This window comes from Haemorhous mexicanus, chromosome 13 (assembly GCF_027477595.1).
Source record: "Haemorhous mexicanus isolate bHaeMex1 chromosome 13, bHaeMex1.pri, whole genome shotgun sequence".
In the NCBI taxonomy this organism is placed as follows: domain Eukaryota; kingdom Metazoa; phylum Chordata; class Aves; order Passeriformes; family Fringillidae; genus Haemorhous; species Haemorhous mexicanus.
This window is the reverse complement of record NC_082353.1, coordinates 6,220,815-6,248,035: the sequence shown is the minus strand read 5'-3', so window position 1 is coordinate 6,248,035 and position 27,221 is coordinate 6,220,815. Positions and strand designations below refer to the sequence as shown.

At 39.1% G+C, this 27,221-nt stretch overlaps 1 protein-coding gene across 2 annotated transcripts in view; it reads right to left on the bottom strand.

The window, feature by feature from the left end:
- Positions 1-19,872: 19,872 nt before the first annotated feature.
- VPS13C (vacuolar protein sorting 13 homolog C) overlaps positions 19,873-27,221 on the bottom strand; it is a 74,965-nt gene continuing 67,616 nt past the window's right edge. For both annotated transcript variants that reach the window (XM_059858118.1, XM_059858117.1), the window contains 4 exons: positions 24,298-24,389; positions 23,213-23,336; positions 22,866-22,952; positions 19,873-21,495 (listed from right to left, as the gene is read on the bottom strand). In XM_059858118.1, the coding sequence (XP_059714101.1) occupies positions 21,406-21,495; positions 22,866-22,952; positions 23,213-23,336; positions 24,298-24,389 (393 nt within the window). In that variant the 3' untranslated portion in view covers positions 19,873-21,405. The remainder of the gene's footprint in view (positions 21,496-22,865; positions 22,953-23,212; positions 23,337-24,297; positions 24,390-27,221) is intronic.

Genomic DNA, 27,221 nt, shown 5'->3' with positions numbered 1-27,221 from the left:
GCTGTTCATACAGGGAAGGAATGGTCAGGTAAGACAGGTTGGAAATAATAATCATAGGGCCATCTGCTGCCCTGGGACTTTGTACCCTCAAGGTATGAAACAAATTTTGTCTTCTAGGAGCTCAAGCAGTGTAGCTGTTACAAGCCTGTCAAGTAAACAATGCCTGAACAGGGCATTGAAGTTATCTGAGTTTCCTGCAAAAGTTGCTAAACTAGTTTAACTTCAAGTCAAAACTAAACTGTGTCCTTTTAACCAGGTCTCCTGTTTCAACCAAAGGCTCTGTGAACACAGAAGAAATGCACTACATGAAGTGACACTACCATTTCCTGCTTAGATGGAAGAATTAACAGCCATTTATTTTGTCACTTCCTAAGATAGATATGTTCTCATACTGATGCTAACTTTTCATTTTTACCAGGACTTTTTTCAATGATTTTAACAAAGAACTTTAAATAGCTGAAATCCCTGGTGCAGGTATTTCCTTGACCTCTTATCACTTGGTTTCATACTTTAGAAAGCAGTAGAAAACCTCTATTTTGATATAAAAATAAGTTCTGAATTAATTATTGCTTTCATCCAAATCATAGAGTTTGCTACTGTCTTGAGAAGAAAAAGAATGTATCATTCCATCTCCAGCAGCTCTGTGAGCAGGTTCTGAGATCACTGTTCACGACCACTTGACTGCTGAACCTGTACTGCACTGCAGGAAAAACACAGGGGTGACTTCAGAGCTGCAGTGAGATCTTGGATGGATTACAACCTGGCCAACTGGTCTTCAGCAACAAAGCCTGTCTCAGACTGGAGGTGACCCAAGTCTGTTTGGAGGGGACCCAAGTCTGTTTGAGTCCCCTCACTTGCTTAAGTAGTGTGTGGAAACATCAGGAGGCTGCAAACCAGCTGACATCCCTGGTACCCACAACTCCCAGCACCATCTTTTCTCATACTCCAGCAGGAGAGGTGAAGAGCATGCAGCACCTCAGGGTCACTTAGAAACATAGCAGGACAGCATTGTTCAGATTGGAAAAGCTCCCTAAGGTCACAGAGTTCAATCTTTAACTCAGCACTGCTAAACCCACCACTAAACCATGCCCCAGAGCACCACATCTATGTGGCTTTTAAATAAATCCAGGGATGGTAACTCCAGCACCTCCCTGGACAGCCTGTTCCAATGCTGGACAACCCCTTCCCTGAACAAAGTCTTCATAATATCCAATCTAAACCTCCTCTGGTGCAACTTGAGGCCATTTCCTCTCATTCTGTCACTTGTTACCTGGGAGAAGAGATCAACCCCCATCACCAGACCCTCCTTTCAGTAGCTGTAGAGAGAGACAAGGTCCCCCAGCCTCCTTTTCTCCAGGCTAAACACCCCCAGCTCCCTGACCTGTTCCTTAGGAGACTTGTGCTCCAGACTCTTCCCAGCTCAGCTGCCCTTCTCTGGACTTGCTCCAGCCCCTCAGCTTCCAGAAGTGGACACAGCACTTGAGATGTGGCCTCACCAGTGCCCAGCCCAGGGGTTGGTCACTGCCCTTTTGTTGCTGGACACACCATGGCAGGTCCAGGCCAGGTGCCATTGGCCTTCCTGGCCACCTGGGCACACCTGGATCATGTTTGCCTGCCATTGCTGTCATTACTAGAATGAGCCTGGTTCTGTATTGCTCAAAAAGGGCTGGAAGGGTATTTTACCATGATCCACAAGTGCTCAGAGTAGTTCAGGCACCAAATATCTTTGCATTGGCTCAATGGAAACCATATTTGTTAGCCTGAAGAGCACACTGCAACAGGCACACCCCTTCCCCAGCTCCCCTGCAAAGGAGCCTTAGGCTGTTAGGCTGGAAGAGAACAGACTCCAGGATAAGAGCTTTTAAAAGAAATGTGGACAGACATGACCTTGCATTTGAGTTCCCTGCTGTTTGCAGGCATCTCTTAGAAAAGGCACTTTGAAAATTATGTAGCATCATGGCATATCAAGTGCAACTGAAAAGAAAAGATCATTTCTTTAATTCAGTTTATTTATTCAAGCTGATCTGCTGGGATGGGGAGAAATGAAAGAAGGAAGTGGGCATGACCTTGCATTAATGAAGATCACAATCTAGTGGAAAAATAGCCAGGGACTTTGCTCTAAGGAAACCTGCAGCTGCCAAGTCTTGCCAATACTAATGGCTACCATTATGACCATTTGTGAAAATCAGCCAAATCTTAGATAAATGACAGTAGCTGGGGCAGAGGGATTCATGATGTGATCCTAATACACCAAAGCTAAGATGAAATGTCATCCCAGTATCTCACTTAGCAACCACTGCTGAAATAGTGGGAGGCACAGCCCAGACACTGATTAAAAGGCAGATATCAGATGACTCAAAATAGCCAAATCCAACACAACAGCCCAGGCCAGGCAATCAGTGCTACTTCTGGGCTCTTTGTGGAGTTGGATTCTGTTTTGGCTTCTTTTGACCAACACCACAGGACAGTAAACTCCACCTCAGATCAGCTACTGTCACTCAGCTGGCTCAGACAGAGATAAAATGCCCCAAGTCAGAAATAACTATGCAAATGACACAGCAGACAGGCCTTGCATCTCTTGGAGTGAGTGTGCAGCCTCATTGACTGGGAAATCTACTGCAGCATTTCCAGGAAAATTCCCTCTTTGGGACAGTCACACCCAACTGGAGTTTATTATTAAGCCCAAACCACAGTGTATATAAATGTTTCAGCATTAACAAGGCAAACCCATGGAAATCGTGTTCCTTGAGTAACATCAAATTTTGGACAATCTTCAAGCTGGAGGCTAAGCCAAAGGCAAACACATTTGCTGTGGGCATTATTTAATACAGATTTTCAGCTTTTCTTAAAAACAGAGTCTAGCAGATGTTTAATTTATTGCAGTTGAAAATGTGGAATGTATATGGGAGAAAACTGTAAAGCAACAACCAGAAAAGAGTGACTGAAGTCACCAAGAGTATTTTTACCCAAGATTCTCAATCATGAAGCATTAAGTTTAGGTAAGCTTTTGTCTTTTTCGTGCAATTTAATATACTGCATCACAGTAGAGAAAAGGCCTCTGGACAATCTAGATGAAGAAACACTGGTGAGATAAGAAAATGAAGGCTTTTAAAATCCTCATATATCCTGTAAATTTTCACTTGCTAGCAATTTTTTTCTGGAAAGAAACCAGTGATAACACTTCCTTAGAATAATAAGATACCTGCAAGTTAAAAAACTGAAACCACATAACATATTAATTTTTTTTCCATTTTCCTTCATTTTTACACCATTGCTCCCTCATATTAAAGAATGACATTTAAGATATTAATCCAGTTTGAATCCAGGACAAATCAATGCTTTTAAGAACAGTATTGCTAGGATTATTTAAAAAATTGGTCAAGTAAGGATTCAAGCTTCCTCAATTTTGATGTCTGATCATATTTTCATGCACTTTTAAAATATAAATACAGATTTATACAGAGAATTGTTGGTTTAACCAAGACCCCAGAACTCCAGGGAATACACTGCTAGATAGCAACAATATTAATGTATTACAGTGATTTTTAGATCTATGTTCAGTCTGAGATGTTTTCATAATAAAATATCCTGCAAGTAGCTTACCTGTGAAGAGATTCCTTTAAGAATCATAGTATTTGAGGGACCTTGCAAGTTAGTGAGTGTGACCAACATACACACAACCACATCACATAAATGTTTGACCTACAATGCAAAGATGCATTTCAAGTTGCAGTTGAAGTTTTACACTGCTACCCTACAGAATTTTTAATTATATTATCAAGCAAGAATTTTTATTTAAAATATCATAAAATAAGTCGTTCCATTTTAATACATATTTTTATATATAAAATTGGAAGAAAAAATTCCTACTAGGGACCTTCCCTAAAAGCAGTGATATTTGAGGACTTCTAAATATTACTTTCTTGGTTAATTCTCATTTATATCTTTTTATACCTGTTGATAGAGCATGAACTGGATTCCTTTGCCCAAGGAAGTAGATCACACACATCAAAGAAATCCAGACAACATTGCAAATTGGCCTTGCACATCAGTAACACCAAGAGAGACTCTGCATTTTGCATTTTTCTCTCCCTTTTGGGGACAGGGGACAGGAAGAAGCAGAAGCCTTGTGACACCTCAAAGCTGCACAAAGCAGCTTCCCCTTGTGCTCCATTTCCTGTTTCCTTTTGGAAAAAGGAACATTTTCTAAAGCTACAAGGAGCACAAATGCAAGGACAGGTCTGTTCATCCCCCGACCTCTCTAGAGCCAAGTGTGCTTCCTTCATGCTCACGCAGAGAAACAGATTTGACTTCAGACTCCAAACCAGGTGCAAAAGATGAGCTGGTGGAATGAGCACTAAAACACCAGGAAAACCTCTTTTCAGCCTTTCTTGATGTTTTCCCTGTATTCCTACCAGCAGTAACAGAGTGCATGCATGTATGTAGCCAAGATGCTGAAGCACTGTGTACCCAGCTAAGGTTTCATCTTGGTGTTGCTACATTTATCCACAGTTAGAGGATAAATAGATTTTATAAGCTCTGCACTCAGCAATCTACTTGGTCTCACATTGTTAACACCACCAAAACCTTGTAATCTTTACCAGGTTATCCTCACAACTATCATCTCCAGCAAGCTTTGCATCACCTAATTTACAGGCTGTGAAAGAGTCAGTCCCTTCCATAACTTCTGTGGAGGGATGGTTGTTCCTTGTTCTTGTTTCTAATTGTCTCTAGACACCAGGACAAACTCATTCCCTCTCCCTGTGGGTGATCACTGACACTGTGGGTGGAATAGGATGGGGGGACTGAAAGAGCAGCTCTGCCACGGGTTCCTGTGGCAGCTAAAGGAACAAAATCAAAATTCATTTAGTAAAATAGCACTTAACAAAATCTTCCCTCTGGACATGGAGAACAGCTTGTGTCACTTTGCCTGCTTTGCCACCAGCATCTACACCACAGGCACCATCAGGACAGCTGAAAACAGCCCTTGTCAGCTGAACAGATACTTAGCATCTGACATATTAGTATAAAATAGCTATCAATAAAATAGCTTTTAAACAGAGAGAGTAGAAGGTTGCACCCTATCTCCAGCAGCCCTTTTTGGTGTGCATGTTGGCAGGCAGAAAAAGAAGAGAGGACAGCAGAGCAGAGGACTGATGACAGCAATGAGGAGCCAGCTGAGTTGGATTTGCTGCTGAACATGAACAAAAGCCTGAGTTGCTCTTTCAGTAGAAAGCCAAACATGAATTATGGCTCAGATATGACCACAGTACAAGTCAGCAAGGCTGGAAGTCACTGGGATCAAACACTGCACAACACCTTCACTACCTGCAGCAACTCTGAAACTCACAAATAGCTGCTCAAGCAGCTGCAATATGAGCAATGCCATGGATTACCACAGGTACAAAGGATACTACTGCCAAGTTATATTTCAAATATGTCTTTTGTTTTACTCAGAAACCAGACCTGTCCCTTGCCAGTTCCCACATCAGAGCATGCAAACCACTCCTATAAATCATCTTTGGAAGTTCCCTACAAAACTTGCCAAAACTGTGCTGGACAGGCAGTTGGGTATGTTATGGCCACAGCTGATTAATCTTCATCCTACTGTCACCTCGTGTTCCCCCACCCTGAAGCAGTGACATTATCTTTCAGCTTACCTTACAGAACAGTTAGCAAACACTGAGCTTTGGTGCTCTTCAGCTTTGCCTTACAGTGCCTCTGAACTTATTGGAATTGTCAACACTATTGAATATGACATTTATGGCACATTTGAAGCTTATGCAAAAAAACCCAAAACAATTCATGGCAAGTTCTGCCTATTTTATTATTTACATAATGCATATTCATTTCAATTTGTACAGGAATGCATCAATTTACAGGGGCAAAATTTGTATTTCTTCACCACAAAAGGTATAGCATATTGCAAATTTTCACACTGCAAAATGCAGCATTTTTTGTGGGTAGAATCATTATATTTTGCCTACCCTGGTGTGTCTGTATCAAAGACTTTTAGTTCACTGGCTAAATCCCTAATTTCCAGATATATTTTTTAGTTCTGTTCTCCAGCTTTTTACTATAATTAATTTTGGGGTTCTTGCACTCTGTTTCCACTAGGAGAAAACAAGAGGTAATCTGGTATTTCTCTGATATATGACATCATTTATAAAGAGAACATTCAATTCCTGTATTCCTAATCGTGGCTGATTAGGAAAACACCCCATCAGACACGACAGAGAACCTTTGTTCCCAGACCAGACCATTTTAACTTGTCTTACTTAGGATATGCTTCCAGATCCAACCATTTTAACTTGTCTTGCTTAGGACATGCTTCCAGATAGCACCTTTAAATTCATGTTGAAGAAGAATATGAATATCCCCAGGAGAGATTCCACCTGGCTGCCTCCTGCTGCCCCCAGGCTGCCCATGTGGCTGTGCCAGTGCCACCGTCTGCAGGACCAGACTGTGCCTTGGACAAGAAAACTGAACCAGGTGAAGAAGTACTTTGTTAACACTTTTATAACACTTCCTTGCTTTGTTCATAGCTGAGACATGGGTCTCCTCAAGCCAGGTCTCATAAGCTCTGGGAGATTTACATCACCCAAGATAGCTCAGCTACTTTAGAAGGCATAAAATCAGCAGGATGGCTTCTGTGGTAGTGTTGGAAACAAAAAAGTTTTAATAAAAGGCAAAATAACAAAACTCTTTACAGAGAAAAACTGAGCTAGGTGCACGAGGTTCTTGCTCCTGGTAAAATACCCCACAAAAACAATTAGTTTCTTTGTTCTCTTCTTTTTCTAGTGAATTCCTTAGGCAGGACTCTTTGGCTCCTGTCCAATTTGCTATTCTTAAGTTTGAGGTGAATTCCCCCAGATACTATGAGGTGTCTTTTTTGCTAATTGAGGAAACAAACTTCTGGGCTTTTTTCCTATTTAAGGAGACAAAGGATAGTTTTGTCACCCCTTCAGCAGAGGGCACACTCCTACACACAGCTGCAAGAACAGGGGTGACACCACAGCAGAACAAACACTGAGCTCCATCAGGAGCAGGATGGTTCCTTACTGAGGCAATCACAGTATTTACTCACATGGCACTGACTGGTACATGGGGAATTGCCAGGTATCTGCTATCAACTCCAACTGCAATGCCATGCTCTTGGTGTGTTTTAGTCTATCAATGGTCCTGACAACTGGCAAAATAGCTACTGGATACCTGTAACACTGAGAAGGAAGCCATGTCCAAAGGGGATGGCTGGAAGGAGAGAAGAGGCAAAAACTATGAGCAGAAAGCAGAATTGTGCAGCAAAAGCAGCCTGTAAGGACCAGTGAAAGATAACTCTTTATAATCAAATAAGGTACAAAGTCCCTGCTGAGCCAGCTCCTACTGAAGCATTAATAACACCAAAGCTGCTGTGAATTCTGAGATTCAGGTTCAGGAAGGCCTCAGCTATAACAGTGCAATCAGATTCCAGCTCACACATCAGGCCTCACTTGGGTTCTTGCTCTTTACTGTGAAAACAGCACTGGAAGTGCAGCATCAGATCTCAGATTTGGATCAGCTTATGGCAGCTCAAATGCTGGGGGAACAGTATGGAGGAAAAAAGGAAGTTTGCATTCAGTTCAACAACCTTCAAGGGCTCCAGCAGGACAGGGAGATGTTCAAGCCTAGTCAGCCATTTGAGCATATGGCTCCACATCCCTTCATAATTAATGAGATCACTCTGAAAGCTGCATTGAAGCTATAGCACTCCTTTTCACTCCTATCAAAACCAAAGGACATTTTTCACATCCAGCTGTAAACATACTGGGGGGGAGCCCAACATGTCACAGATGTGGAACCTGGCACTTTAGTGTCTCCCCTACAGCAGTTTGGAGTTATTCAAAATCAATAACAATTCTAACCATGCTTTTCTCAGATGAAATATAGCAGAAAATTCAAAGGTAACAGATTAAGCATCAGCCAATGCTGAAACCTTTTGAGAAATTAGGGTGGTGTATTTGCTTTATTGTGGCAGTGTCACTGCTCTGATATGCTTAGTGTGCATGTAGGACTTGCTGTCTTTGTTAAAAGATACTGCCCTTTTCTTTTTTTTTTACCTGTCAGTGTATCTTGATCACCAGAAACAGAGCAATTATTCACAAACAAAAGTGGGTTTAAAGTTCACCTCCATTTTGAGTAATGAAATCTCCAAACCTGTCCCCATTATACAAAATTCAGCTGCCATCACTGTAACATTCTCTTTAAATAAGAAAATTCTTGATAGGTTTTCCAAAGCTCATATTCCTACAAACCCAGTCACCATGTGCTCCTGCTTCCACAGATTTGATAGAAAATTAACCAGGATCAAATTGCTACAGTCTGCTAATTGAACTTCATGAAATAAACATGAACATTCAACAAAAACAAAGCAAACAAACCCGAATTTAATTCCTTAATCCCTCTAAATGGCACGTGATTGCTAGCTTTGCTCCTCAGGCTAGTGCAGGATCCAGCCTGGAAGATATTTTCTACAAACAGATTGCTCCATGTGGAACAATGTCTCCCTGAGACAGCTTCCACTCTTGCTGCCTATCTGCAACTGAAATGTGGACCTTCACAAAAATAACTGCTCAGCAGTTGTCTCTCCATGGTACTTAAATTTCAAATAAATATAACCAGAGGAAAAGATAACTTGGTTCTTTCTCAATGTTTCTGGATTTCCTTTAATGAGCCACTGCCAAGAATTGTGGTATAACACAGAACACAGACAGAATACAAGGTTATTGTGTGGAGGAATTTAATAACAAACCATGGAAAATTCGTTTTTAGAGTAATTTTATGAACACCATGAACAACACCTTTCTTGATGGTCAAGAGGAAAAATGCACACAATGCACAGAACTAGCTTCAGCCCAGAACAGAACTGAAGCCCAGCCTGACTGTTGAGACCTTCCTGCACATAAAGTTCTGTTTGGATAAACAATGGCAACTGTCAGGTACCATCCATCATTTCCATTATGTTTAGAGCAAATCTTAAATCATTGTCTCTTTGGAAAGAAAGACAATTGAGAGGGATAAGGAACTGTCACCAGCAGAAAGCTCTGTAATTGAGGGGTTTTCATGACAACTTTCCAACTTAAGCAGTGGCTGGGCAGGCCATTTTTACACATCATGATGGCTCACTAATGGACATGTATCTGTAGAAACTCTACACAGGAGAAATGCTGAGAGCTTCACTGTGAACTAGAAATAAGTCTGGGGAAAACTATGTATAATCAGAGCCGAAGCCACTTTTCCTATATGAAATAAATGGCTTAGAAAGTGAATTTTAGCACGTTGAGGGGGATTGAAGGTATAATAAATGGTGCTCACTGGTTTGGCACTAACAATGGTGAAGACAGAAACAAGTAAAACACAGGTACCTAATTTTTGGGGTTTAAAAGCTTAAGGTTTTTTTTTAAATCTTGTGAAAAATCCCTGGAGGAATTTACTTATTATCACAGAGCTATGATTTTAACTAAATTAATGTAGACTTCCAAATGAACAAAATAAAGAGTTCTCATGCTAAATATAACCTAAAAACACTCCATGCTTTTATTTACTATGCTTCTAAAGTTCTTTAGAAAATTCTCCAGATAAGCATTATATCTTTTCTAAACAGAAAGAGCTAGCCATCTCCATTTCCTCTACAGATCAGAACCCTGCTTTAATTCTCAGGCTGTTACAGAAATATCTCACAAAGAAGAAAACAAAGTTTAAGCAGTTTGCTGTCCCTACAGATGGCCAATTCAAATGCTCAAACACCCACACATGAGAAATATAGCTCCAGCCTCTCTAGAATACCAGTGTCTTGAGGAGAATTCAGCATTGCCTCATGTTCTCCACTCCACAGTATCATGCAAAGACTGATATACTCAGCAGACTTTTTTTTTTTTTTCCTAAGGCTTAATAGGAAAATGTAAGAGGAGCAGGTTGAATCTAAAACCCAGCTATGAAAAAAAAAATCTAATTTCCTGTTCCAGTAATACCTTTTTCACTTTTTCCTTCAGCATCCATTAGGACAAAACCACTAAGTTTTGAAGGTTTTATGATACAATCAAAGAAAGAAAAGTTCCATCAGCACAAGGTTACCTGGAATGTGTGAACCTGTAATTCACTTCTTAACTGAATCCAAGCAACTCTTCTTCAATCAATGTGTCAGCATACTTACCCTTTTAACTCATCTCCTTTCCCTCCCATTAACCAAACAGGAACACAATATTTCATTTATGAACATTGGACAAGAACACTCTTTCCTAAGTTTTTGCATACATGATTTGGAAGGCTAACAAGCCACTGTGTTTAATTTTTGTGCCATCCCTGAGAGGTTTGGCTCTAGAGATCCAATCAGCTTTGCAAAAAATTCCTAAGTTTGAAACTCTTGCTTTTACTAGAATTGAAAGAAAAACCTTCCAAAAAACAATTCCAGTTTTCATGTGCTGCTGTAATAGGGAAGTAGATCCGATCAAGAAGTGAGTAGGAGGCCTGGATAGCAAAGATTCATTTTGTCCTTAAACCTATTTCTTAAAAAAAAAAATCCAGTTTGACATAATTCAGTTGTTAAGATTTCAGTGAATGTTTTTATAAAAATATTGAGCAGCACTTATTACTGCATTTTAAAGTGCCCCACAGGAATTTTAACTAATTGTTACAGAAGTGAGGGGTAAGGTGTATGAAGAGATAGATATATTTGGCATGTTTTAGTTTACAAGCATCAGCCAAAATGAGCATGTGTAAAGGGATTAATATTTCTGATGTTTATAAAACATCAAAGGACCAACAAACATCTATCATTCCTTGTTACTGACATATGTGCTCTGTCAATGCACAGAAACACTTGAACAGAGATTTAACTGGAGTTAACAGTATCTACATTAATTACATTTGATTACTTGACAATTCTGAACATCAAATACCAGTCAGTTACAGAAGCATTGCAATCCTGCTTGCCAGATGGGAAGCCAGAGTGTTTAAGGGTGAGCCTTTAAAAAGCACATAAAAACTCTGCTGTAAGACACCCTCAGAGTCAATGTTAGCAACTGCACACCAACCCCAAAGTAGCACTGTCATCCCCAGCTCTGCCTTTCCCAGTGCAAAGCAAGTGCCTAAACCAACCACCTGGGAAAGAAAACCTTAAATTATTGTGATCAGTGGCTACAGCATTGCTTATCAAGTGGCTAAGATACCTTCCATATGTCTTGCTGCAGAAGTCTGCTGCTCTCACAGCTTTCCAATGTTCCAAGCTCAAAATGCTTTTTATCCTTCATAATACATTATTCTTGTCACAACTTCTTTGGAGGGCTCAGCTACCTCGTCTTGTATGTCACTTAGCTTCTACAGGCTGACAGGATTGCAAAAGACATAAAGCTCTCTTAATTTCATATTCCAACATCACCAATATATTCTAATACAGACCACAGCAATTAGTACTCACTAGCACAAGGCACCTTCATCATTCACACAAATCTTTTAGTGTTTACAAGTTTCAAGGCAAAAGTCATTTTCCCTATGATCCACTCTTCCAACATTTACTGGAACTTTATGAAAGAAATGTGAGACTACATTGTTCTTTCCCCTCCCCATTTTAGTCCAGAGTGAATGCTAAAAATGGAGTTTATAATTGTCTTAATTATAAGAGGTTTTTCCCAAGCCCTTATCACCTGTAACAGAGTAGGCCTGGTGGAACAGCTGAATAATATATTATGCAGGCAATCACTTATGCTATGATCTCCCCCTGGATGCTTAAAGAGAAGCATATTTTCTAAGAAAAGGTGGTAATAAAAGCATTCACCTGTGTTGCAAGGACACTGCCACTCTTCTGTCCTGTATTGCTTTGTATCTCACAAACTGAATCTATTTCAGGTTCCACTGAAAATGCACAATAAGTCTCTTAACTGAACTGCTAGAAATTCAGGTGGCCCCAGTTCAGACCCACGCTGTGCTCTCACACCATTTTCTTTGTATATTTATAAACATGAAATATGAAGAGGTCTTTGTTCCCAAATCTCCTCAGAAAACCAGTGGAGAGCTGCCCTGCTCCCAAGAGCATAGGTATGCTCACACCTTGGACAGACCACATCCTGCAAAGCTTTTGTATCAATTTATCTTCACTAGCTACACTGGTGACTGGATCCTAAATCATGGTCTGTTTACTGCCCACTGGCATCTGTTTGACTAATGTCATGGCAAGGACTTGCAGCTTTAACTGCCTGCTTGTTGCTCATCTGGCAGGGGCCTTGGAAAATGCCACACTTGTGTATCTGCTGCTGGACTAGCAGGCTGGAATAGCCTGCCTGCCAACAGCCTCCCTGCTAGAATTTCACACTCCTTTCTTTGCTTCTTGCCTCTGGTTTTGGGGCATTTTGTTGAGTCCACTCTGCCAATGGGAGCATTATTGATGTGCCCCAGAAGCTGGTCACAGAGCTCAGTATTGTATTTGTGGGGTGCCCAGACAAAGGAGGGAATGATGAATCTGATTCCATGCTCTTAGAAGGCTAATTTATTATTTTATGATACTATATTATATTAAGGAATACTGAACTAAACTATACTAAAGAATACAGCAAGGATACTTACAGAAGGCTAAAAGGTAATAATGAAAACTCCTGACTCTTTCCAGAGTCCTGACACAGCTTGGCCCTGATTGGCCAAAGAGTCAAAATAATTCACAGAAAACCAATGAAACCATCACTTGTTGGGTAAACAATCTCCAAACACCTTCCAAAGTAGCAAAACAAGAGAAGCAAATCAGATAATTCTTGTTTTTCTTTTTCTCTGAGGCTTCTCAGCTTCCCAGGAGAAGAATCCTGGGCGAAGGGATTTTTCCAGAAAATGTGACTGTGACACCTCAGCACACAGAAAAAAACAGAACCAGTGAAGCCTCTGAACCTCATATCAGACAACACTGGAACATTTCAAAACCAGACTATTTCAGCTTCCAGATGAAATTTTTTTATTTCTTTTCTGGTACTCAATTCTTCGGTTTCAACAAAAATGGAAACACTGTAAAAAGGAGTCACTTTTCAATTAAAACTTCATTCAAATGAAACTCCCCATTTTGGCATGCAACTTGAGTTAAAGAACATGTTCTAATCCTTTAGCATTTCTAACTTTTACAATGAAACAGTAACATAAGAGCCAGAGGCAGAACATGTAACACTTCTACAGAGCAAAGCTGAAAAATTCCTCCATTGACTTTCATCTATAACCAAAAAAAAAAAAAAGTGTTACCTCTGTCTAAAGCCAAGTTTTAAACAACATCTTCCAAATCAAATATAAATGTTCATGCCATCTATGTTATAAACTTTGTGAGTACAGATCACAGAGAGCAAGTACTGGAGTCAGAACATGATTCTCAAGTCTCTTGGCCAATTGAGGTTTCTCCACTTTCCATTCTCCATTCTTCCTTTGTTCTAAGCTCCCAAATCCTTCAAATGTCACTAGATTAGTCAGGAATAGGCCACAGAAGGAAGGAAATGAGAGGCCATCCAGAATTTGTTACTCAGGTTATCTCAAGTGTGTCACAGCTACCACAGCTGGCTCAGTTTGTCTTTGTGCCAATGGAAGCCTTAACCTTTCCCCAAAAAGGGAAGATATTAACCCAGAGACAATGTCCAGCAGAATTCTTTGAATAAAAAGGCCAAACTAGGAAGTAAAATACAATCTTTGTAACTTGCTGGCTAAGCTGGATACATTAGTTGGACCACAAAGTCCCGAGGTATTTTCTCCTCCTGGCTAGGATGAGAGCAGCTGGGCAGAGTCTACAAAAGGAGTAAGGTAACAATCTCATTCCAGGTGCCTCATCTCCCTCTTTCCTGCCTTCTCCTCACTTCCCAGCCCTGGCCTGCAAGGCCTAAATGCTTCAGGGTTAGGAAATTGTGAGTGATGGCAGGAGGATCTGAGCAGCCCTCAGAATCCAGCCCAGAGAGCATTCTTTGGCTGATAACACCAGAAATAACCTGGTTTACAATGTCTAATTCCCCTCCAGTCAAGACTGTCTATTCTCCCATAAGCCCCTCCAGGAATATTTTCTCTCACTAAATATTTTTTTGCCTGTAAAAAATCCAGCCACATTATTAAACACTTAAAGTAGCCTTACTTTGCAAAGAATTGGGGAGAGATCTTTAGAAAAAAGGAACTGGAAAGGATCCTAAAACCAGACAAAGAAAGAGACTTGCAATAAACAATACAGACACAAAAAGGGCAAATGAGCTTATGCACCTCAAGTTCCTGGATGCTGCAAAGGGACATCCATGACACTGAGCCCTGGAAGCTCAGGGGTGTGAGAATGGCTCCTAAAACTGAGCCACACAAGCTGAGTGAGGACTCCTTCTCTTTATCAGCAGCTTGTTGTGGCAGTCTCTAAAGAAAGAAGCAGAAGTCATGACCAAAACACAGAAAAATATTTCTAATTTTTAATTTTTGTTTTGTTTGCATTACTCTTAGACTTTCAAATACTATTTGAAACAGGTGTAGTGTCTACTATAAAGTACTAAGAAAAATTAGATTTTTATTAACTTCAGCTAAATAGCACAAAGTACACAACCCTGTTAAAAAGTCCTCTGATGGCTTCTTGGGCTGCCTTACACCTCTCTGAATTTATCAGATACAGAGAGGGAAAATAGGACATTGCCTGTTACACAGTCACCTACAGATCAATAATACCATTAACAGAATGAACACCTAAGTAAAAACCACACAGAAAAGCTTTTACACTAAAACATTCCCCACTAAAGAAATCTGCACCCATTGAAATCTGCACCAGCTCAGATTCTTTGTTACACTGTGTACAAATCAGAACTAACTTGTGAATGATCATTGCAGTATGCTTTTTCAACACTTGTAAAACTCCAGATTTGGATCTACAGCTAGAAAAGCTCCTGACAGGCTCTGATTTACTGCTCCATGCTCTGCATTGACCACATCAAGCAGGTGATTTTAAAAAGAGGAGGGGGGGCAGCAAAGATGCAAGACAACAGCAGTAAAATACAAAGGTCCATTCCCCCACCTTGTGGGTAACTACTGGAACAACAATTTACAGCAGCATCCCTTCATTTGCAACCCTGCCACATTCATCTGTGCCACTCCACACAGATTTGTGTGTGCTACAGCCAGAGTCCAACTTGAAAACATCTTTGTCATTAACTCCAAGCTGTTTTAAGTAATATGCTGTTTTGTTTTTTAAATTTCCCAGCAACTTAGAGAATGTCTTCTCTTGATGGTTATCAGCATCAGTTACTCCAGGCTGGGGCAGGAAAAGTGTGGAGAAGGTCCTAAAGTGTTACCTGTTCAACTGTTTGAAGTTTTTCATTATACTAAACCTGCATTTTCTTGTTATTTGATTATATCCCTTTGTGCTGCTTTTAATGACAATTAACCTGCAACAATTCTATGGGAGCAGTTGCAGAAGTCTTTTTGGATTTCCTAGGAGCACTTGGTGTAATGTCATAGATCTTGAGAAGTCAACAGCAAATTTCTTTCCAGCAGGGAAAGGGAAAGCACAGCCAGAGGTGAAGATGACAAACACAAGAGGAAGCTTCATAAGCACAACCCAGTCCTCATACATCACCAAAACCAAGGGCAGATTCAGGGCCACATTTATCAGTGCTGACTAGACCTGTACAGCTCAGTGATTTAGCTATAAAGCTTTTACTCTGTGTGAGAGGAATGTATGGCACACCTGGTGGGGAGATGTTTCAAATCCCTGGAAACTCACTCCATTATTTAGTGCACAAACTGCTTCCCTACTTTTCAAGCTTTTTGTTTTGGACAAGTGGTTTGCAGACTTGTACATCTGTACTGTGCCTGTGATAAACAGCAGAGTCTAAAAACAATGTGGACACACACACAAGACCAGCACTGGAATTTGAGTGTAGTCATTTCAGCAACAAAGTGTATTTTCAGTGCTGTATCTGCTGACTCTAGTTAAGGACCTGGGAATGGCTCTACCTCTCTGAATGAAATCCAAGGAAAAATTTCCTTGTTAAAATCAACAAAGTTACTGTTTTCAATACTGCTGTTAGTCTTCACAACTAGCTATTTTCCCAATTACTGATATAAAAGGAATTTGTGGCAGGACACCAAATCAGGTTTTTAATAATCTGGTTTAACCTCAGAAAAGCCAGCCATTTCATGGATTTATCACCATCCTGTTTTCACCTTCCTCCACTCCCAACCTACCATGTCAATATTATGGGGTTCCTCTCACCCCCCTTGTCCCCCTGGCCTCTATGCAATCTAAAGACCAGATCAGGATAAACAATTAACCATCTCATTTCATAATAAATAATATAAAATGTTATCAAACTAGATGTTTACTTGTTGACTTACAGGAAGGGTGAAGATACAGTGAACAGAATAAGGTTTTAAATCCACATGTTCCTTTCAACAGGTCAGTTTTTTCCTTTTAAGAGTTCTGCTTTTATATTTCAGCTTTTCTCCCCAGACAATTGAGGTAACTAGATTAAGCTACCACCTTAGCTGATGGCAAATATCTAGAAAAATCCAGAAGAGAAGGAAATTGCAGCACAGAGATAATAAATAGTAAGGACTGGAGATCTATCTATTTGCCTCACTGTTACTTAGTGATTGTGCAAATAAGATCCATCATCCAAGGGGTGGAATTGCATTAGGATCACTAGAAAACTGAACATACATTCATATACCTGGAACTAATTTTAATTAGACATCTAGTTGTAAAACAACTTCCCCCCCCCACTTTGATCTGTCCTTCTCCATCTGTCCTACATGGCATCACAGGTTTAACTGGGAACTGCCCTCTCCCTCCAAAGCATACCTTTGTCCAGGACATCTTAATGAACAAACTTAACAGCTTGTAAATAATGCTTAATGAAAAAGCTTTGATTTTTCCAATGACATTTGAAGCTGTATGTGTTGATTCTCAAATCCCTCCACTTGTTTCATATGATAAAACTTCTCTGGTCAGTCCACTGGGGCATCTATTCCAAGTTAAGTCTTCACACTCAGGTTTGACAAAATGTGACTTGATAAACTGTTGAAAGAATTATTTTTTCAAACAGATGTTAGCTAGTTTCAAAAGGTTTCACAAGTCAGTTTACAGTTTTAAAATAAAATCTTTTTAATTTTATTTTTAAATCTTCTAAGTGACCCTAGGTACCCTTATATAAATAATCCTTGTTGCCAAGCATAGCCCAAGATTAGGATACACTGGCTGTAATCTCTGTGTTTAATTACACTACAACAAAAGCTTATTTACTGCCAGAAATGAAATAAGAACATTGGTACTTGATTGTTAAGCTGAATTACTTTTCCCCTCCTTCAATTTCACTATTTATCCCCTTCAAAACTATTTATTCTCTTACTAGTAAACTGCTCCCTATTCTGTGCCTATAAAAAAAAAACAAACACTCTTCCAGGCTCTGCAAATTTTGAGAAAATGGTTAAATGTGATGGTGAGAGGTATGAGTTCTTTTGATGCATATACTTTATCAATGGAAACACAAATGGGTCATTTTAGGCAATTTTCCAAATTCTCCTGGGTAATTTTCTTTGGTGTCGAGGGGAGAGGGGGTATTTGAGATTGCCTATTGTGACAGAGTCCCAGACGAGCAGGGCTTTGAAAGCATCTTCTGACACTGCACAGTCCAGGCACAGAGAGTGCTGTCCAGGACCACGTGGACTGAGGCTGCAAACATCTGCAAAGATATCCCACAATCTCAGGGGTTTTGAGAATGCTGTAATGCTATTTGTTTCTTTAAAATTCCACATAAGCACTTGTAAGTGGTTGATTTATTGTAATTCTGTAGAGAAGAACTGGCAGTAGTCAAGGAAGATAGGGTGACTTTGAGAGAAAAAAGTCTAAATAAAATCCAATAAAAATTCTCATTCAAAGAGAGCCCAAAATCCTTTGAACAGTTAACAGCAAAATGGACCAAGCTCATGTAAGAAATTCATAAAGAAGCTAATTGCATTTTTAAAATACAATATTTCAGCATGTGAATATTTATTCATCTCCAGATTGGGCAGAAACTTGAGAAAAGTTTTCAAAGTAAAATGCTCTTTAAAGCTCATGGTTAAGTGGAACTGATAGAACCATCCTGGGAAGAAGCACACACAGCCATTATCTACTCCTAAAGTTCTCACATCATTCATTTTGTAAATAATTAAGTGGCTCTAAAAATGTAAGCACAAGCATATTAATGTGTTTTCCAATGAAACAGCTTCCATGTATTATCCTTTTTCAGCTACTGTCTTTTTAAAATGGTTACTGGGTCATGGAGCCACACTGAGGAAAGCTGTACTGCTCTGTACCTAGGGGACAACTGAGCATGCCAGGGCACAGAGGGCATGGCACAAAGGGTTTAGCAAGTTTCACAAGGGTTTCAGGAGGCTACAGCTGGAGCCACAGACTGAGAAACAGTCACAAGGACTAAACATTCACCCACACCTTGTGGAAAAAAAACATTTTTGAAGAGCTGGAGTAACCTATGATGAGCCAGAAAGCAAAGGAGAACAGAAGCAAAGCAAGGACCCAGGCCTGACCTAAATGACTGGAGTTCTAATTAACACTAATTTTACTGTCTTAATATTCAGTAAAAAATTGCCTTGGAGACAGCCAAAAGCTTCTGGGCACTCACTGACAGGAAAAGGAGGGAAGATGTCAACAGCTTGGCAACCTGGTGTGCTCAGTAATACTGAAAAACTCCACAGCTTCACAGAGGCATAAAATCTTCAAGGTATGGAAAAACATTCTGTTGCCAGATACTTTAAAAAAGAAAAAAAAACAACCACAAAATAAACAACAACAAAACAAACCAAAACACTCCCCAGAAAAACACCAAAATCTTTGAAAAATCTTTTTACTTGCAATGCAGCACCTGGTTGAAATTCATCACTCAAGACTGTCTGAAAACATACTGTTACCCTCTTACACCTACATATCATACAAAAACAATTTAATTCTGCACTTGCTCTTCTGCTGGGCACACAGATAAGGACTAGACAAGAGACACTCCTTGTCCCTTAACTTCCTCAGCCAGCACTTCAAGCAAATGCAGCAGCTTAAGGAGAAGAACTGGCAGGGAACAGGAAAAGAAAGTTCCCAAAGTCAGAGAGCAAAGCTCAGGTAGAGTCAGCAGCAGCTGCAGAGGGTGCAGCTATGCCAAAGGCCACATTAAAAACAAAGCACAGACAGAAGGAGACATGGTAAAGTGGAATGGAACACTAGAGGCAAGCCCAGGACAAGCACTGGAAGCCTACTCATCCCAAACATCCATCTTCATTAAAGCAAGAAATGGAATTCCTCTCTCATGTCCTCTTGGTCCAAGTGGCAAAGAAGGTCATTCATCACTCCAGCTGGAAGTCATCTGCCAGCTCAAATTCAGCTACCAACCCAAACTGCAAAGATGTGCATTTCAAAATAAAAATCACTGCTTCTTCAGACTATTTTCAATAGGAAGTTTCTTCATGGAACCTAATCACATATAAAATGAGAAAATGAAATATCTCCTGTTTACAGTTCAAGTCAGAAAGTTTATCAATAACATGAGGAAGTTGATAAGGGAATCAAGCAGAAGATGAGTCAGAAAGGTGTCTTCAGAACTGTTTTAAGCTCCAATTCACCTAAAAGCAGGCACATGATGCTGTCTGAGCATGAACCAAGTAGACCAAAGCAACACCTATTTTCAGCTAAGAATTAAGAGGCAGTATTCATACAACTGTCCCTAAATGTCAGAACACAAGATGCAGCAACTGCTGAGCTGTAGAAAGTTCTTTTGCAGAACCTTGGTACTCTGATGGTTTTCTTACAGTGTCAGTGACATGAGGCAAACCAATGCACTTGAAAAGAAACAAAACTTTAAATCATAACACAAATACTTGCATATAAAAATTTATTGTCTTTTTTTTTTAAACATGAACTTGATATACATACCAGCTGGACAGCTAATTTATTTATTGCTGAGCAGAGCTTTCTAGAAAACAGATGACAGCAAGAATTAAAGCTGTACCACATTTTTTCCCTTGTAGCAAAGTGGATTAAAAGCCATGTGCATACAACAACAATCAAATCATGTGTGCAATGCTCTCTACAAGTTGTGTGTTTTGCAGCTTACTTTGAAATATCTTCAGCTTCTAACTTTGGTGAGTTCATAGGAACAGGTTAAGAGTGCATTTATACAATGCACCAGCCCTTAAGTGTAGAGTTAAAAATCCAGGCCTGGTGCACTGTATGGATCTGTAGAAAAACACTGTCATTTTAGTCCATCAAGTTTGTATCTACAGCTGTGATCTAGCACTAAAGAGAAGAAAGAAATAGAAAATATTGTTTCCAAGAAAAGGAAGTTGGGAAGGTCAAATTTTCATGAGTTTTTGCAAGGACACTGATTTTCTGATCTGACAGCAACAGGTCCCAGTTCACTGATCACTGAACTCCAATCTGTTTGCTCCTCTAGTCCTGACTCAGTTACCTGTGGATGGGCCTCCTGTTAAGAATAGAACTTGTCTCAAGGAAGTTCATGGGGTTACTCTTGCCAGGCATACACTTGGTGTTTAACTGTTGTGTTAAACTGAATGCTAACAGCCTTCAGGAAGAGATACTGCAACAATATGTTGCATCAGAAGTGAGTTTTAACTCAATGAGATGGCATTCTTCCAGTGGAGCAACTGTACACTGAAATATGGAGAGCTAATTTCTTAGATTTAAGTTTTTGACATACAATGCTAAACCCAGTGTGCTGTTCCTCCTGGAGAATTCTTTGGGCTACAGTGACATAAACAGGCACATGACAGGTGAATAATGTTTTCCATTTTTAAAGTGCAGATTTTCATTTACAATGTGACAACATTTCAAAGTAAACATTTCCAAACAATAGCCTATTTCTTTCATATATAGAAATTATTACATTGCTTCAATGCAGTATTTTCTAATACTAAATATTCAGAGATGAAATTATATTAGCTAAATTGTGTAGAGTCATTTAAGGAGAATGTTGTTTAAAATAGAGCTCTTAATTTGTTTCAATCACTAACAGAAGTGCTTCATCTGAAGAAACACCAGAACCACAACCACAGGTCTGTACACCATAACCTTAGAGTGCAAATAAGACAATCACTTCATTTTAGAATCTCTGACATTGAAAGGGCAGAAAGTAAAATTTCAGAGTGGGAAAACATTTTATCAAAAAATGTAATTTTTAAACTGAAATGCATGTTTTAGAAACCCATTGTTCCCAAAAGATGCATAACTACTAAAACTGAAGTGTTAATGGCTTCTAACTTTGAAAGAAGACCTCAGATATTTTATTTTTACTTTTTGCCCAATGTTTCCATGTTGCTTCTAATCAATTTTAGGGAGAAAATTGCATACCAAGTGTCAAACCCGACAAATCCTGTCTATCAAGACAACACTTAAGGTTTCCTCAACTGCAAGGATGCTCTCTTCACCAGCTTCTCCTGTTTTCGTGTTGCCAGGGCTTCCTGAATGGCACCACAAACCCTCTGTAAAACAGCACAGTGAGAGCAAACAGCAATTAAAGCAGGTAGCACTTCTCTTCCATAAGATGCTACTAAAACATAATTCAACAAAGATGTAAACCCACACACACAGCCTGGCCTAAGTTAGGTACTAAGCTCCTGTTTCATATGCGCAATATTCAAGTGATAAAGAGAAATCCATAAAAAATAAATGCACAGTGTTGCAGGTGAGAGCAGAAAAATCAATTTTTCATGTATAGATACCAGCATAAACATTAGCAAAGCAAAGTGCAGTTAAGAAATAATATACCAAAAAGAGGTAATTAAACACAAGGAAGTCCCCTGCTAGTGTGACCTGTGTGTTCTGTGCAATGCTCCAGCTTTGGCCATGCCACTAAGATACAGAGAAACAAAAAGGATTTCAATTACTTGATGCCAAGTGTCATTTGGACAACATGCTGGAAGAGAAAGCTGAAGGAACATTTTTAGACAAGACACAGTGAAGAACTAAGGTAGACTCTTCCAGTATATAAAGTGCCTCAAAATTATAGCACTTTTTTTCTTTCCCAGTCTAACCCATTATTTTAGGAGGCTCAATCAATTTAATAGCAGCAATTTGGCCCTGATTCTGATTCCATCTGCCAACTTGCCATTTACTGCAGCTACAATTTCCAGCATGCTTCCAAGACACTGTGGACCTAATTGATTTCACATTTGGTATCAGAACACCTCCTCCCTCATCACCTGGTACAACACTACAGTCACACACATGGTTTCCTAGGTAAAATTTTCCATTCTTGAAGCACCCTGGCATTTATCCAAATTGATGGATCACCTTAGCTAAGTCACCTACAAGATCCAACCATCCACAGAACAAAGGCTCACAAAATACTCCAGCTTTCCTGGCACTAATAGGAACAAACATTTAGAGATAAATGGTAGAAAAAATATGTATGGGGAGGGAGAAGGGAGGAATCTAAATAAGCCTGTGCATACAGGGTCCACTTGTACTGGCTTAGGTGATCTTGAAATAATGAGGAGCTATGTGGAATCCTACAGACTATAGGGAACTTATTACAACCTAGTACTTTAGGTGTGAAATATTTTCCTTTAATGAGCTTTAACACACAAACCCTAAGACTACGTAGCTTCAACATTAAATTATTATTGCATCAACTCTCTTGAATGCTTTGGACTATCTGGTCTCATCATACTCCTGGTAAAACACATCTTTCATCACAAAATTATGGTAAATTGTCCTCAGGCACAGCAGCCTATTCTCTAACAAGTCTCTGGACATTACCATGTTTTTTACACACTGAGTTTCAATAACTGTTAACAATATCATAACAAAGAAGATTAATCTAAAAAAAAAAAAGAAAAAAAGAATATACCCTTGCTGTAGCTTCATCCCAAAGCTGAACAGTCTTTACACACTCATGACCTGCAGTGTCCTTTCTTTGGAACATCTTTTGTTCCTCCTGCAGAGGGGAACAAAAATGTGCTTCAGATGACTCACAAAACAAGAATGCAGAATCTCATACATAAATGGTTTGAATGCCAACTTCAGGTGAGATTTCAACACAGTCTCTGTCCAACCCAACTGTCATACTTGCAAGAAACTTTCAGTAAATCCTGTCACACAGTCTCCTAGTTATCAGTTAGAACCATGAATAAGTTAAAAGCATGTACGGACCTCTAGTGAATATTAAATAGAAGCAAATTTACATGCTACTCTTACCCAAACAGTAATTTTCAAAATATTTGCTTCATAGGAGGGATAATGTATGAATTCTTCAAATAAGTAATCCCACTCTGTTGTTAAATGGCCTAAGATTTCCACTTCTTTCACATATATCACTCTCCTGTTCAAGAAAAAAAACAAGTTCATACTCAATTTTTCCCTGGGACTAGAACTTTGTTTACTTCAGAAAAACTAAACAAAATTAAAGCATTTGTTGAAGAAGGCATTTTTCGAGCAGATTACAAGTACCCACCCAGCCACAGTGCACCCATATTTCCTTCATACATTCTGAGACAATCATTTGGGGTTTAAAAGCCACAGATGATCTAAGACATGACACATCATGAGCAGCCCAAGAACTGGGCTAAGGAGAGAAGTGCACATTTAGCTAAGGCTGCAAACAACTAAAATGCCCAATTATCATCCATGGCCTTGAAATCTTGTCCATCTGCAGCCTGAATTCTGAGCTGGGCTGGTCATGATAAAAAATCCACACTGGGAAGCCTCCATGGTCTTATCATGGATGAGCCTTTCTCAAACATTCGGGCAAGGTGCAAACTGGTGACCTGTGGGATCTGGAGATCACAATCCTTTTCATTATCCCAACATATTTAGAAAGTTTTGAGTCCTCAAACTCAGGACTGCCAACATCTTCAATTCTAAAACTTGTCAGATGAGTTAAATAATATTTTTCATGCTGGTAGATTTATGACATCATTTAGAATATTCTTTAATTAATAAGATTATAAACAGGTATTCTCAAACTGTTAGCTTGACTGCAAACACTTACAACAAGCTAATTTGAAAAATCAAAAATGAAGAGGGAAAAAAAGATTATTCCCCTCCACTATGATGAAAGGATCACTGATCTCAGAGTAAACCATCTTTCCAAATTAGTATCCAGCACTGACATCACAACTAAATCACATTGTCCATTAAGGACATAAAATATTTTAAAAAATCAAGAAGAAAAGAGAGAAGGAAAATAGGCAGAAAAGAGCAGTCAGCTTAGACCTAGCCAGACATCTAATCCCCAAGCTGAAATCATGTCAAGCTCTTAGAAAGCATTCAAAATTCAATACCTGTTGGTAACAATAAGGTTTGATCTTCTGCCTCTTGGAATTGCACAGTGGTATCGATAAACCTCCTTTTCCAACTTCCTGATGTGCAACTTCTGAAACAGAAACAGAAAATAATTCTGGGGCTGTACAGAAATAAACAAACAAAACTGCAAACCAAAACAAAAATAAAAACAAATTAAAAACCAAAACACAAAACACCAAAAACCATAAATCAAATTGGTGTCTTGAATTCAAAAGCCTTCTGAAAAGTTACCTCATTGTTAGTTCTTTAAAGGGAGATTCTCACAGTGCTCTCAGTCCTGAAGCTGAGTCACTGAGAAGTCTGATCCATTCCACTCAAAGGCAGAACACTGACACTGCTGTATCAGACTATTTCTTCAGCTTTGATTTCCTCTCTGTGCTAGTAATTGTTTAATAATGTTCATTCTGCTACAGCCCATGGGGCAGGCTTCATTCAAGAGTGAAAACCCTGCAAAGGTCATGCATTTTTATAAGGCACATGACTCAGACCCTCAGAAAGAAACTCTCAAGATGCAAACTCTCAATGTACCTCAAAATCAAGCTTCTGAAGTGAGCAGATATGACTAATCAATACCCAAAACACAAAGGTGTATGAAAGTGCAGATTAAATCACTGATCATGTTTTGATTAGACAACCACAACTCAAGTGACAACCTACAAACAGAAAGTTTTCAAATAAAAGTACTGAAGGATAGGATCCTAGGATACTCCTAGGATTTTTTTGGCAATTAGTCATTTTTTTTTTCCAGATTTCCCCTTCTGTACTGTATTATACTGTATTTCCCATACTCTTGGACTAAAGTATAATGTTTCCTAGAGCATGCCACCAGGATTACAATATTCCATCAACAACACAGACAAGCCCAAAAGACAGGTTCACAGTCACCCCAACATCAAGCCCCCAATAACACTGGATTAAAGACAGCAAGACTCACAGAGTGATACCTGAACATGTTTGTGGGAAAGGAATACACATCAAAACATCATGCATAAAAAGATAAAAGTATGAAATTAATAACATGCTACCAGTGGGAACCTAGCCTCAAAGTCAGTATGACAATAAATCTGTGTCAAATACTGGTTTTCCTAACAGGCCATAAGTCTTAAAAAAAAAACACTTGTAAATAGTGTTTAATTACCAAAAATTAACAAAATAATTATCTAAGTATAAAGTCAATGCATATTAGCTTTGTACCCTCCAGGTCAATACAAGCACCTTATTTATGATACAACCATAAATTTTAAGTTTTATGGGAAAATGGGCAGCTCCTGAGTAGAAACATGGGGAACCATAAGGAAGAATGCCTGGATTCAGAATGCATACACTTCAGATCAACTTTTAGCAAATGGGTGCCCCAAAATTGGTTTGATATTCTCCAGAGCAAAGTAAGATGACTTCCATTTCGTTTTACAGCTGTTACTGTGGAATTCAGCCTCTAGAACAGCAAATTCCTCAAGTTCTCATTCCTCAAGTTTCTGACAAACTAGTAACAATAACCCCAAGAAGGATGACTAAGAATTCAGAAGGATTTTAGTTATTTTTTGTAAATAGCCATTTCTTTTTTATTTCCTTTGATGGACCCAAAAACCAAAGAGATGATAATAGAGGCGGCACTTGACTTCACATTTGATTAACAGGTTTAATTCTATGCAGTTGAAGTAACCAAAATTGAAAGATCAGCTTACATAAGAATCAATTAAAAGAAGGTTTGAATTTTTTTATTTGCATTTTATTTGCATATATTCAAAAGTTCAACAAATATCTTAAAGCATCATCATACATCACAACTGACTCCAAAAAATCCTTTAATCTCAAAAGTGAATGAATATTCAAGAGCTGAAATCAACAGCACAGTGTTTTCCTGGACTTGCTCTCTAGTGATGTTATGTTTTGAAACACATTTTAATCCAGCATTTTTCAGTAAGCAAAACTGTCAACCAACATCTTCTATAAAAAATATCCCTTTCTGACCATCTTAAAAATGTCTGAAACTGTACAATGTACATGAAAGAAAAAAAGATGCCAGAAAGACAGCTTATCTCAAAGCCTCTTCAAAACATTAGAAGAAAAATGGCAGCATATGACTAAAATGAAAATATGAACTCACATTTTATACCTGAACCTTAGCTGTTTCAAAAACAAGTAAAAAAATTGAAGAAATAGAAAACCCACTACCATGTAAGGACTGTAATTCAAAGGCTGCAATCCATATTCTGAATCCTTTTGTTGAATATGAAGAAATTAGACATGCCACATATTTAAACAGATTTATTCATAAGCATATTTCTCTATTCAAACTCAAAGCTTTGGAGGGAAAGCCTGTTTCTCATAACTTCAGAAACAATCCCAATAGTATTTTTAGATTTTACATGCAATATGTTACCAAAGTAAGAGTTCCCACTGAGGCCTGTGCCTAAGAGATGCAGTATTTCTGAGCTATTCTCAATACACCTGATAGCTGCCAGTACAATGGTGGTGGCATTATGTAAAAAGGGGGTTGCACTTGATGTAAATTACTCCATGATCTGCACACTCTTAAAATTTAGACATCTTAATCAAAAGCTGTTATTTTTATGAGCATACTACAGCACTTTGAAGAAGTTAACTCATTCTTATTTTACATGGAAATGAAAGAACCAATGCAAATTTACACAGCAGAACAGTGAGTCAAGCAGAAATAGAATCTGCAGTTTCCAGCATAGTCTATGCTCTGCCACACAACACTGTCTCACCACCCTGCCTCAATTATTCATGAGGTGTTCTGCATTCTTTATAAAGCTCCATGCTTTAACTGGGAAATGAAACAAAGTAATGCCACAGGCATTGAATAATGGATGACTGACATCATGGCAGCCCTGAGGAGCTGGGCCAGCAGCAGCCCCACCAGGCACAGCCCTGCCAG